This window comes from Diorhabda carinulata, chromosome 7 (assembly GCF_026250575.1).
Source record: "Diorhabda carinulata isolate Delta chromosome 7, icDioCari1.1, whole genome shotgun sequence".
NCBI classification, from domain to species: domain Eukaryota; kingdom Metazoa; phylum Arthropoda; class Insecta; order Coleoptera; family Chrysomelidae; genus Diorhabda; species Diorhabda carinulata.
The window spans coordinates 459,133-472,682 of record NC_079466.1 but is presented as its reverse complement, the minus strand read 5'-3'; the positions used below and the strand labels follow the sequence as shown (position 1 = coordinate 472,682).

General features: G+C 33.8%; 1 protein-coding gene across 3 annotated transcripts in view; it reads left to right on the top strand.

Annotated features, from left to right (window-relative positions):
* LOC130896213 (mucin-2) overlaps positions 1–13,550 on the top strand; it is a 275,551-nt gene that overhangs the window by 168,146 nt on the left and 93,855 nt on the right. For all 3 annotated transcript variants that reach the window (XM_057804149.1, XM_057804150.1, XM_057804148.1), the window contains exon 14: positions 11,073–11,178. In XM_057804149.1, coding sequence (XP_057660132.1) covers positions 11,073–11,178 — 106 coding nt within the window. The remainder of the gene's footprint in view (positions 1–11,072; positions 11,179–13,550) is intronic.

Below are 13,550 nucleotides of genomic sequence, written 5' to 3'. Positions count from 1 at the left end.
AAGCATGCAGTGCATAAAGATTGTTGCGAGCGCACTCCTATATGAGACAAAGAACTCATGAACCGCACTTTTTTTCCAAATACCGAATTCCACCAGGAGTGTTGATGGATATGTGGGATTATTATGATATCGTTATACCATTCAGCCTTCTACATTCTTTAACCTAAGAATTCTCTCTGTATAGGTAGCAATCAGTTGCCAACATTCTACCTTGTGCGGCATCACCTGGATGATATTATCAGGATTTATGCTGCCTCCTCTCTTAAACCCCTCCAGTGGTTACACACGAAGAACGAGTGTTCAACATCATCTGATTCGTTTCCACGTACACTCAGGTGTTTGTACTTTCTTCACTTCTCTTCTCTCAAGATACCGTCGGAAGTAGCAATCCTTTCGTTCCACAGTCTAAGGTCTTTTATTAGTTGTCACGTCCATTCAGCTGATTTCTTTTCTGTCCATCATTGTTGCCACGTCCGTATTGTTCTAGTGCGTTCGATTCTTGCCGTATCCTGTCGTGCAGCTCAGATATAGAGCTGTTTCTCTTTTGCTCGAAAGCCAGGAGGTCCACGGGAATTATACCCGCCACCACTCAGCTTGTGCAGAAACAGTCCGGTAGGAGCTGGTGATTGTCATCGTTTTGAAGTATTTCTTTATTTTCATAGCGTCTGACCAGACCTCCGCCCCATTCAGAAGAATTGATTGAGTTATCGCCATTAGCAGCCTTAGTTTCTCCGAATGTGGTCAGTTAATATTTGCCATTAAGCGGCTCGTTCAAAAATGCTGTCCTCTCGGCCGCTTTACGAGCGTCTTACGTATGTGGGGCCAGAAAGACATCTTTGTATCTAAGATCACTTCCAAATATTTTATTTCGCATCTTATCTGTACCCATTTGCTTGTGAGAAACATCAGCTCAGTTTTTTCCATAGCAAGTTGAAGTCCGTGATCTGTCATCCATTCCCCTACACGTTACATTGTCTGGTTCGGTTTAAGCTGCGCTAATTCTGCAGATTGTTCGTTGATCTCAACTATGACATCATCGGCGTAACCAAGCACCCCAAAAGGCAATTCCTGTCCAAGCAGAATATCATATAAACTATTGTAGAGGTCCGGTACCATTATAGATCCTTGAGCGACCCCTGCAGTAATTTGTCTAGTTACCTGTCCTTCTGTCGTCTCGTAAATTATTCGCCTGTTTCTCAGATAATCCTTCATCACGTCAAAAAGTCTGGGATCCAGTTCCAAAAAGTTGTCGACCACCTTTTGGATTGCTCCGGTTGTTGATCGGCTCTTTCTAAAGCCGAATTGCATGTCTTCCCTTGTCTTTTCGGGTCACCTTTGCCATTAGGAAAAAGTACTAGTCTCTCTACCTTCCAACGGTCGCTGAAGGATCTGTTGTTGAAAACGTATTGTACAGGTCGAGGAGGATGTCTGACCATTAGTCGAAGAATTTCCCTTTCGTGTGTTCCTCTTGCTCTCGGGGGTTTGTCGTCGGTTTGCCACACAAGCCATACGCAACTCAACTATTTCGTCTGTTCACCAGTATTGTGGTCGTTTTTTACTTGCCTGTCGGGTTCTTGGCATTGTGTTATCACACAGCCGCTCTGTTAATCCCGCCGTTTCATCTGCTAGTTTTACTGTCTTCCGCCGGCCAGTCAGCTCATCTAGAATATTGGCCATTCAAGCCAGTGCAGCCATTAGTTCATCAGAGAATTTCTGAATTAAGTGCTGGATTGAGGGTTTCTTAATTCTCTGCAAGTATTATCATATCAACAGCATAGCATATTTCCGCTCCATTTTTAGTACCCTACTTACTAATTTTCGAACGGTTTCTGGCTGTATCTATTATTCTACAAACGAACTTAATATGTAACCTCTTGTCTTTGTGAATAATCAAAATCACTAATTTACTCGTGGAAGTTCCTCAAAATCGTACCTTACGAGGATGTAACGTTATTTTTAACAGAATTTTTCCATTTTTTCCACTCTTCTTAACAATACTTTCTCTCTAATAATATGCTCTCATTTTTTTTGAATCGATATTTCTATCCATTAAAAGCATCTCAGAACTCAAAAAGGAAGTGATACCAGGAATATAAGTTCCAAATGACGCAAGAGCGTAGAGGATATTTGTAATAATTTCAACATTTCCTATAAATTTTTTTTTTAATTTTAAATTTTCGAATGTATCTGTAATCAATATATGGAAATTAAACAACCACCAATTCATCGTTCAATCTAGATTTGGTTTGTTATACATGTATAAATTCATTAATTTTCATTCACCTCAGAATTGTGAAAATTCAATTGAGCTAATATATCGTATTAAAAACAGTATGTACATTTTATTTGAATATTCCGTTAAAATTGGAAACATGTGAAAAATTTCTGTTACTTTCATAATACATCAACTATTCAAAATTTTCCAATTAAAATGCTTCAAATATGCTTCGCCATATTCATAGAGACTTTATTAATTCTCGAGATAATAGCTGTTTACATATTGCTCTACTATTTTGGATATATATTAGAAAGAGTTTTTATTCATAATACTCCAATATTTACAGCAGGCAAAATCAAATATAGAAATAGAGGTCTAATTATACATTCAAATGAAATTGTGTTGATTTAGAGAGTTTAGAGTATCTGGTTTTTCGAATTATCAAACCATAAAAAATGGTTTTGTATGGTGCCGTTCAAGCAAACAGTTGATCTGATTTTTTTTTTAAATGTTCTTGAATGGTTGTCGGAGGATGGTTGAGAATTTGAGTTCCTCGATAATCTGACATGGATTCGTTTTCTATTCTGCCGTAAGTATGTCATTGTCTAAAGATGTTAATCATCTTGATCGATAGAAAACTATTTTTGGAATTGACGAACGTCTAATTGACAATAGCAATAATCTTTTACACAACTTTGAAGCATACAATGAATTGATAAATTATAATCAAATATCGATATGCGCAGAAATGAAATTATTTTACAGTCGCTCTAATAATTAATAAATATTTTATTTGAAATTAATTTCTCAAAAATTTGGTTTACTGACGTAATTTTAGATGGCTTGGTGCTTTTTAACAATTTTGAAGACGTTGGAATGTTTGTGCAGCATCACTTGTTGTTTCCTGGACACTCTCTTAATTTCATCTTGTATAGATTCGACTGGAAGATGTGAATCGTCATTTCAAGTATACCAAGATGTAATTTCTCTTAATATTCTGATTTCTAACGTTTGTAAATGTATATGAAAACGCTTAAATATGTTTCTTAAATTCAATATACAATTTAAAAAATAACCACTTTTAAAATTGAAAATTTTATCTATTTTATACATTTAAATAATTGTTCATATGAGTGAAAAATTGATGTAGATTTCGTTCAAAATCTACTTATTCTACATATATACCCTAAAATTAAACATTTCCAACCACACAGGACACGTTTTTTATTCAAATTGGAGAGCTCTCATGAATTTCATTAGTTTGCTATGAAATTTCAATTTACCTCAAGCAACTCAGTAATCGCAATGTGCTTGTGGAAAATTTTATATGTTATACTTATATCACATTTTCTATGAATACGAATAACCAGACACGTGTTTGATTTTCTGTTACTTTAAACAAAATATGTGTGAAACCGAGAAACCTGAAATCTATCATCTGTTGGATGATTTATCTCACCATCGTAATCGTTATAAAGAACGGGACACGGAGGTCTCATTTTTCATTTGATTAGGCGCATTGGTTTTAAAAAAATAAATATTTATTGACAGATCGATCTCGATACTAAATTTTTTTGATTTTTAGAAAAATTAATTACTTACGTAGACAATTCTAACCTAACCAAAATAGCTGAAGTTTTAGTGGGAATATCTCAACACATTCTAATGTATTTCCCAACTTTATTGATAAATGATTCAGGTTGAGGTCAGAATGTTTTTTGACAACTCTCAAAAATCCCTTTAGGACAATTATATTTTCAATTTTTTTTTGGTATTTGGGTATTCCCAGCCAGCAGTGGTTATGCTACCGAGTTGTTTGAAACGGAATAATCTATAATAATATTTTTCTACGTTTTATTAAGGGAATTGGTGGGAATTTACGTAACTTCTAATGTCTAAATTAACCGGACTAATACTTTGTGTACTCCGATTGCTATTAAAAAAAAAAGGCTTCGACAATCGAGTCTCCCTATCCTCTAAAAGAATGAACATAATTTCGTATGTTAGCTTCATATGTAAAGCATGTTCTATAGATGGATAGTTTAAACAGGTCCTTGTTCTAAAAAGGATTAGATAAGGTCTGTATAATGTAATTTTTTTAGAGAATATCCCATGCTTTTAATCTAGACGCTAAAAGATCTGATTGCAATTTTAAAAGATTTATATCTCGAATTAAGTTAAAACTTCTAAACATCCCGGTTTTTGGTTAGGTCGTTTAAAACATTCTGATATATATTTTCACTTCTGCACATTCCAAACCCCACGATCGTGTAATTCTATAAAAGAACGTTGAAATGATTTGTGTTTCGGTCATAGACAGAATTTTCTACCGTAAAACAAATATATAATATATATCAATGACAATGTCCATTGCACGTTTCGCTTACGAGCCCTACCAGTTTGTTTGATTTGTAATAAACGCATCAAGTGATGTATATGCATGCCCCTTTTACCCATCTAGAATATGTATAATGTCTGGTACAGTCACATTTGATAAACATATACAATGTAATTTATAACATAATTAGAATGTAGTAGTTATATAGGTTAAAGTTTTTTAAATTTACTTTTATTTGCCAGATTTCCCAAGACAAAAAAATATCCCGAAAACAATCTTTATAGTTTTATACCTACTTGAATATATATAGTTTCGTATACTCCTATATTAAATTTGCTACTCTATCCATTCGTAATACAAGCACTATACAGAGTTATTATTTAAAAAAATGAAACATACCACGTTCAATCAAAAACATGTAAAACCCGTCACCTAGGAAAAACTAAGAGAATTGTCAAGAAATAAAATTGACGAAACTCATATTTAACGCAAATCACTAACCATTTTGTAACCATTATTTCAACGGGGAACTACACACCCGTGCCGTGGTTGATTCGCTGGCAAACTGAATAATCCTCCTCTGAAAATTTTCAATGGACGAAGGCTATTTTGTTTTCAATCTGATCTCGACGAGTTTTTCTCTTCAATAGGTTAGTAATGCGTTTTGATAAAATTACTGCCTCTATTTATTTATAAATTTTTTGTTTCTTGGAACTATATTATTTGTTATTTTTTTATCTAAAAAGTAAGCACAAGAGATCAAACCATTTTACTTTCGAGTAATTCAAGTGATAATGTCGTGCGGATATGTCTGTGGATAATGATCTTGAATTTCTGTAAGTTATAGTGTTCGGGAAAGACTTAGTGCCTTAGTAGAAGGCACTCGTTCAAAAGAAGGAGTCTTGATAAATTAAAGTTCTTGGTGTTTGCAAGCGAGCTTAGTGTTCATGAGCCACGTCTGTCTGTCACGAGTAGGTCTTGTAAATACTGCTCTAGGTGAGATTATGTTGGAAAGCTCGGAAGAGCATCTGCCGTGATAATATCGGTAAAACAGACCAACGTTCTTTCTCCTATGCTCTAAGTTGTCCAAATTTCTGGTCAACTCTGGATCGCCTATAAGTCGAATTGCTCTCTTCTATATTGAAGAGAGCATCCTCAGGGTATGCTTGGAGTCGGAGCTCCAAACGTTCTAGTAATGTTCCAAAGATGAACAAATAGGATAGTTTGTACATTAGCAAAATAATTTCGGACTGGACTGGTTCGACGTAAGGTAAATTTTAAAATAAAGTTAAACTTGAAAATGGGATATAGATTAGTTCACTTCGTTCAAATGAGGAAATAAATATTCTATTAAACAATACATTTATTTATTCAAAAAAAGGCTGGAAAGCTCAAAATTATTAAAAGTTTCTATTGCGTCAAGTTGTTTTAAACCAAAATGAAATGTTTAATTTGAGTCAGTCAGGTTTCAGTCACAAATGAGTTTGCAGGAACATATAACTAAGCAGTTGACAACTAGTTAATGACTTTAGTCACAAATGAGTTTCTTTTCAATTGTTCCATATGTATTGGAACTTGTAGTTACCTAGTAAGAATATTTGTTTGTATCAATTTCTAAGTTAATTTAATGAACCAATTGTTTGTCAGTAGTCATGAAGAAGCACGCGCGCAATACGTAAGTAGAATTGGTGAAAATTTGAGAAAGACCAGGAATCAGCAGCGAGGCATAGTAAAATATGCTTACCTCACAACAAAAAGTTAGTTACTCATTTCAGAGAAAGTAAAACATACTACATGCACGCAAAGTTCAACTTGTTCACAAGCTCTCATGAAATGATGCGCACAGAAGTTTTTTTTTGAAATCTTCATGACGAATTAAGGTGAAAATCCAAGTGCTTAATTAAATCATCACATTACTAGGTTCGGGAAATTCCCCATGGGATTCAAGCAACACACATCCAGTGCACCAAAAGAATTAATGGTTATGTAGGAATCATCAGTGGAAGATATATTGGTCCTTATTTCTTTCGAGGGAAATTAACAGCTGAACAGTGCGTCTAGAATCCAAATAAAATGGCAACACAGAAAAAAGAATCATGTTTTTTAGAGCTTTTAGACTTCATCCGATTTCTCTACGGATGTTTTAATTACTCGTACTCTCAAGTCTATGACTAATTTCAAGGTCAGCGCGTGCCTAGACAAACAAGAAACAGTAGACAGTATCGCCATCTCTTAGCATCAAGCGGAAATATCCTATTATTTTTTTCGAGAACGATAGAATCTATGCGCTTCGAGTCTTGACTAGAACCTTCCCATTTAAAACGAATGCATCGGCGTGATGTGAGTCAGTTGAGTCGAGTACTCGTATAACAACCGTATATTATATACAATCTGACCCACCTACGAATTCAAAATTTAATATATGGCCCTCTGCAAAATTGAGTTTCACACCTCTGCCTTACGGTATTCGTTATATGGGCTTCTGATAATCCTATTACAGCGTTTTTTCAAATTTGTGGTATTTGTATCATAATTTGAAACGAAAATTAATTGCAAACGAATTGTTATTATTCATGAAATTTGCAGTGATTGAAAACAAATATATTTCAGTATACGCGGCCGACGGAATTTCAAAAATATTGAAACATCAACGTTTTTAGAAACTGTACCGCATAAATAAACAATATCTGAAATTTTTGATAAATTTTCTGAAAATTAATAATTCTACTTTGTGAATATAGCTTTATTAAATGAAAGGGCTCAACATTTTCTTAGATTTTGAAACTTTACAAATAAAATAAACGTGATAGATTGAAATGTCGAGTTTTCCAAGCCGCGCTAGCATTAACGGAATTTATTAGAAAATATTGTTCGGTAAAGCATGAAAATATTTAATTGTATTAGAAATAGAAAACATTTCGTTACTTATTTGCGTTACATTACATTACTAATTCATAAAGATGTATACTGGTTTTCTAAAAAGTTCCTTCTGAAATAATAACTTTTCCTGTCATCCTTTATCTCTAGCAAAAGTCTCACTGCTTTTTTATTTACATTAAATGGTTTGTGGTTTCACAACATTTTTTTGAGGTCAACCCGCACTTCTTTAACCCGCTGATTATTTCAACTATTCTGACGATGTGAATATCCCATTATGTTTTTCCCGAGTCCTCCAACTTGAACGAAAACAAATTCTAAAAGAAATTCAGAATATTTTATAGAGGAAATTACAATTGGAGTATAATATCTGATACTGGAATTCAAAACTGAACATTTTTCCCAGATAGAGCGGCGGCGTTGTGAATATATAGAAGCATAAATTATATCCACACCAGCTCATGTCCATGTCAAAAGAGACAAGAGACGATTAATATGCCAAAGCAGATATACTGGATAGATATTTCAGTGCCGGTACCCTCGTCATCTTCATGAAAGAAACAGTTTGTAAGCTTTAAAAAAAAACCATAAATATTTTTCCGTCCAATTCTAATCTCAGATAATGGGCTATTTTATAATTTACCTATCAGTAAGGTTACCTCAAAATTAATTAGCAGTTTGTTATTTATAAGCAAATTAAGGTTCTTTAGAGTAAACCCAAAATTTTACGCGATTCCAATGGTTGCAAAATAATGACTGACATGAATTTTAACTGAACTATTTTACAAGCAATTTTTTTTATATATATATATATATAAATGAGTAGAAAAAGATTATCGCATACGTAAACTATTATTTGGAGGGATTGAAATGGTTAGAGCATCAGATGAAGTGGATAGACTTAAAGAACACTTTATTGAAAAATAAAAATGATTATAGAATCTTGTTTCTTTGTTAAGTCAAAAAATTTTCAGATTATCTTCGTAGATAAGCAAATTATTAAATCAGGACCTACGGCATCTAACAATGGGGTTATATAAGAAAAAAACCACTAAGGACCATAGTCAATACTCATTGGTACACCAGAAGTAGTGACATCCGTTTAAGCCAGATCTTAGCAAAGTTTTCAAATAGCCGCAAAAAACTGCTCTGGACTGTGTGTATATTGGACAACACTAATCAGATAGGGAGATGTAAAAGGACAAAGCCGTATGCAATGCTTGAGAAATAACTGTCAAGAATTAGTACTAAAAACAGGGTTTAGTAAGGAAACAACACGTCACATCAACACGCTGCTTGATAGCGTCTAAGGAGTATATTTGGGTAACGAAAGCCGAGGTTAAACAGTATATGCCGATGAAAATAAAAACAGATTCAATTAAACCAAAATCTTATGAAATCAAAGTATGAATGAGTGAATTCCTTAACTACTAACAGTAGTTGCTCAACGGTTTTGTTGTTGATAAAAAATGCCTTTTCAAATCAAAATGGATGAGTATATTATATTTGGTTTTGATTATATCCCATACAATTGGACGTTTTTTAACCTCTGAGATAATTTTCATCACGTCAGATTCTTCTTCACTCATAATTAGAACACTCACGGCTGCACAACGATCAAACAAAGCGCATACGCGTGTTCTAATCAATCGACAGCGACGTTTCAGCGCAGACCGCGGAAATTGACTAGAATGCGAAACGTCGGCAACCTCGGCACAAAACCGCTGTCTGTTGTCGGCCTTATTATAGATAGACATGCTGATTGTGACGGCAAATGTCAAACATGCCTTGTACATACTGTTTATTTTTGTTTAAAATTGTAAAATTTCTAATAAAAAATGTATTAAACCAAGAAAAATGTCTTTAATTTGATTTCGAAATTTATGCTGGTACCAATAACAAATATTACTTCCCGTATTCGTTTCGAAACCTATTTGTGTTTTTTTTTAATTTATAGCACAAAAAACATCATTTTGTTAGAATTTTCATGTTATCTTCATAATAGGTAGAAAATTCAATTCAAAATCAATTTGGAATGATTAATCCTAGATTTGTTATTATCAAGTATTCATGTTGAATACATATTGACATCGAATTACTGTCTTAGGAATACCAATTCGAAAGTTTATGCACAAAACTTTACGTCTAGATCATTTTGGCGTAATTAATGTTTAAACTAAATCACTACAGTAACTTTACAGGTAGGAAATTAATCGACTAGAAGTTTGTATATGACAGCAGCCTTTGATATGATGCAAATCGATTCTGCCTCAACTAATGAAGCTAATCGCAAGAGATGTTAGTTTGAGATAATATCACCGTCAAGATTACATCTCAGTTACTTCTGGAATACCTATACAGAACAGAAATGACTTTAAAAGCAATCAAATTAAAATTCCAAATATGGATCGATAGCTACTCTACACTAATGATATATTGATGTCCATTCAAATCTACTTTTACTTTAGTACCTATCCGACAATAAAACGTGTGTTCTTTCTATTGCCAGTCTATCTAGTTTAAATATAATATCTACTATTATCTAACATCGGGTACTTACCTCGGGTAGAGGGTAAGTGAAAAACTAATTACACTTTTGGTTCTACCATTCTAATAAAATTATGTACAAATACATAATTTTTAGATACAGTCTCCAACTTTAGCAATCTAGTTAATCGACGAACCAAAAGCTTCTGTATGCCTTCTAAATAATATTTTTCGCCTGTTTATGAATCCATTTTTGCAACGCCTCCCGAACGTGTGTGAAACCTTTTTGAGATTAACAACACCGTTTATTACAAATCGCTGGCTTCAGCTTATTGGAAAATAAATCTCTGTACCTCGCACTATTTAAAGTATTTCTCCTCTTTGAATAGTCGTCCAGTATAGAGCTTTCTTCATCCCAAGACAGTGTTAACATCATCTTACCAGATTTTCAAACTTACCCATCGTGTACAAACTTTTGTGTTACGCTCGTTCGTCCATTTTTAAATTTTTTCATGCCCTCCTTACGTATTGTCATTTAAGTCTACTGAATTTCAGCATCTTCCACACTCTCTTACCAGAAAAATCTGATCACATTGATAGCGGAGCTGACACGTTTCTAATTTATAGTTTAACGGTCACAGTCGCGATCGTAATCAATCCCGAATTCTATGTTGATATGTATGTTTATTTGTGAAAACGACAATAAAACTTGATAAATTTTTTTTCTAAGTACTTGCTGTTTAATTTACTATTTCCAATTGACTGTTTTCAGAGGTCGGTTCGTAAGTATTAAGTCAAAACGAAATGTCGTGAAACGAAGTTTACTTTCATTCGCGGTTTTTGTTGATATTCAGGATATACATAATGTTCTAAAATTTTAATTTTTCGATTAGACGAATGTCATTCGTAACGCTTATATAGAAAAGTTTTTGAATAAAATATTCATGGACTGTATTGACTTTTAAAAGAATTGCATTTTTAAACGACTGAAATGGAATTGGAAATATTTTTAGACATAAAAAATAATGAATAAATTTTTCATTTAAAATTGTTCATAACAATTCAACTGTTTTTGTGGAATATTGTTCGTTTGTTTGTCTGTTATACATCCCCATTTTTAACTGTTGCACTTACACCTCCATTTTGTTTTAGTGGCACCCTTACGTGGCAAAAGCATGGAACTGAAAGTGTCGGTTCGTCCCCTGGTTTACCCCGTAAATTACCCACCCCAGAGCCATCACTCACTGCCCCTGTGACGGTAAGTATGTTTATTTCGAAATATAACTGCATAAAGTTAAATGTAAGTAATCAGGTTATCAGTAATCAGTAACAATTGTCATTGCGCTTCAAATCCCAATCAATTTGTTTGGTCAGAAATATTTTTTACGAGCTTTTGACGCTGTGAATGAAAAAAAAATTGTTATTGCTAGATAAGGATGGAATAAAATGTAGCAAGTCGATTTTACAATTGACACATCGACAAATCTCTTATATGCAAAATGGAATACGAAAAAATGTTTATATTCATTACACGAATTCAAACACGCTTTTTTAAAGATCTAAAGAAACCACGCTCCAAACACCTATTGTGAATAAAATAATAAACTTACATATCATTTATTACGAGGGAGTTTTTTTCTTCAACCTCCGGTAGGCTATAAATAAAAGACAAGTTCATATAAAACAATAATTTTATTACCAAAAGATTAGTACAGTTACAGTTACTTTTCGACGTAATCACAGAAGAGATTCGGACATTTGTTATATCTGTGGACAAGCTTTTCAATATCCTCTTCAAAGAAAGTTGCCGCCCAAGAATTCAAGTGGGGTACAAAATGGACCTTGGCCCCCTTCATTATGCACGGCTCATTCTCCGGTGGATTTTTGCAGCACTATGACACTTCGCAATTCACTCTTGGCGAGAGCATCAATAATGGCGGACATGTTTACGTGACTGTAGCACAACGCCGACTGACGCCTACGTAGTGCGTGAGCTTCACAGTCGCCTACAAGCATACCCAATTTCTTCTGCCCTCGTAGCATCTGCACGAAGCGATCGGAAACTGAAAAAAAAACCGCCTTCGTATTATCTACTTATAGATCATAAACTCAAGACCAACAAATCTAGAAATTACCTATAAAAATTTTTTTGCACAATGGCCGCTAACAGAGGTTGCCATGATTTTTGTGCTGTAAACAATAGTATAAAGTTGTGAAAATTAAGCTCTATTATTTTTTCACTTATTATTTTATATTAAATATCAATTTTTGGGCATAATGAAATCGAACAACGTAATGCCTAAACCGCACATAAACTGTATAAACGTTGCAGCTGCCAAGCTTTGTCCTTATTCATCGCACGTAACAATACGTGCATTTTCTCTCTTGTACTTTCACTTACCTGGAGCGAGAGTCGTTGACAAAAATCATGGCAACCTCGGCCTTTGTGCAATTGGCAACCATGGATTTTCATATTCAATGGATATAAAACTTTAATTTTACTTAAGAACTTAAAAAAAACGGTGAATGCAGTTAATTAACAATAATATACCTCTTTACACTTGGCAACCCTAATGCTGCGGCCGACTGAGAGCTGGCAACCATTTTTATTTCATTTTCTTTCAAATGCTGTAATATTGACTGCAAAAAACTTACAGCTGCAAGTCATATTGGTATATTAATGACATTAAAACTAATTACAGGTAATTGCGGCTAATTTTTACAAGGCAACCTATCCTTAATCCAATCCATACATCCTCAAGATTCCCTTAAAATTAATTTCATCAAAAAAACAGATACCCGCAAGAGCAAGCGGTGGGATGTTAGACTAAGAGGAATCAATCCACTAGCGAAACATGTAAAATACTTTGGAAATTTAAATGGAAACGACACACGTACTCAACAAACATCAAGTTTCGAACATAACCGTGGACAATGTGGTGGAAGCAGCGATGTATTGAAATTAAAATCAAACTTCAACAGAGGCTACTTCCTTTTCCTTAATAAACCTCATTGATACCTCATTGGTTAGTTTATCCAACGAAATGAGGAGGCTAATTAGCATGCAGATCATTTGTAATTATTTTTTTCCTTGTTTGTGTTTTATTCTGATAAATTTCACCCACAACAACTCCTGTTTTTGCACTACCAAAAATAAAATCCTGGCTATGAATGGAGTGATTATTATTAAAAATGCCAAACCATTCTTTCAATGGAAGATAAATGGGTGTTCCGGAACTTGATGTGAAAAATTCGGGAGTTAGTAGATGACGTGAAAATGATACTGTGACGTAAAAAAATTTTCTCAGGCGACCCATAGTTTCTGAGCTATAGGCTCATATATTTATTGTTTTATTTATTATATATTTAAGTATAATTTCTAAATTATCCGATTAACGCTTGAAAATTATGGACTCAAATTACCATAAACACCTTCCATTCTATTTGTGAGTAAGTAGTAAGTTTTTCCAATGAAAGAGCGGACCTGACCTGAGGGTTTTAAAGATTCAATTCAGAAGTGCATAAGCAACATATGATAATTTTCGGTTGGTAGACACAATATGCGAAACGATAAAAATTATTGATTGATACTAAAACATATAAAGTGAGAAGTAGGTGAAATAAAATGTT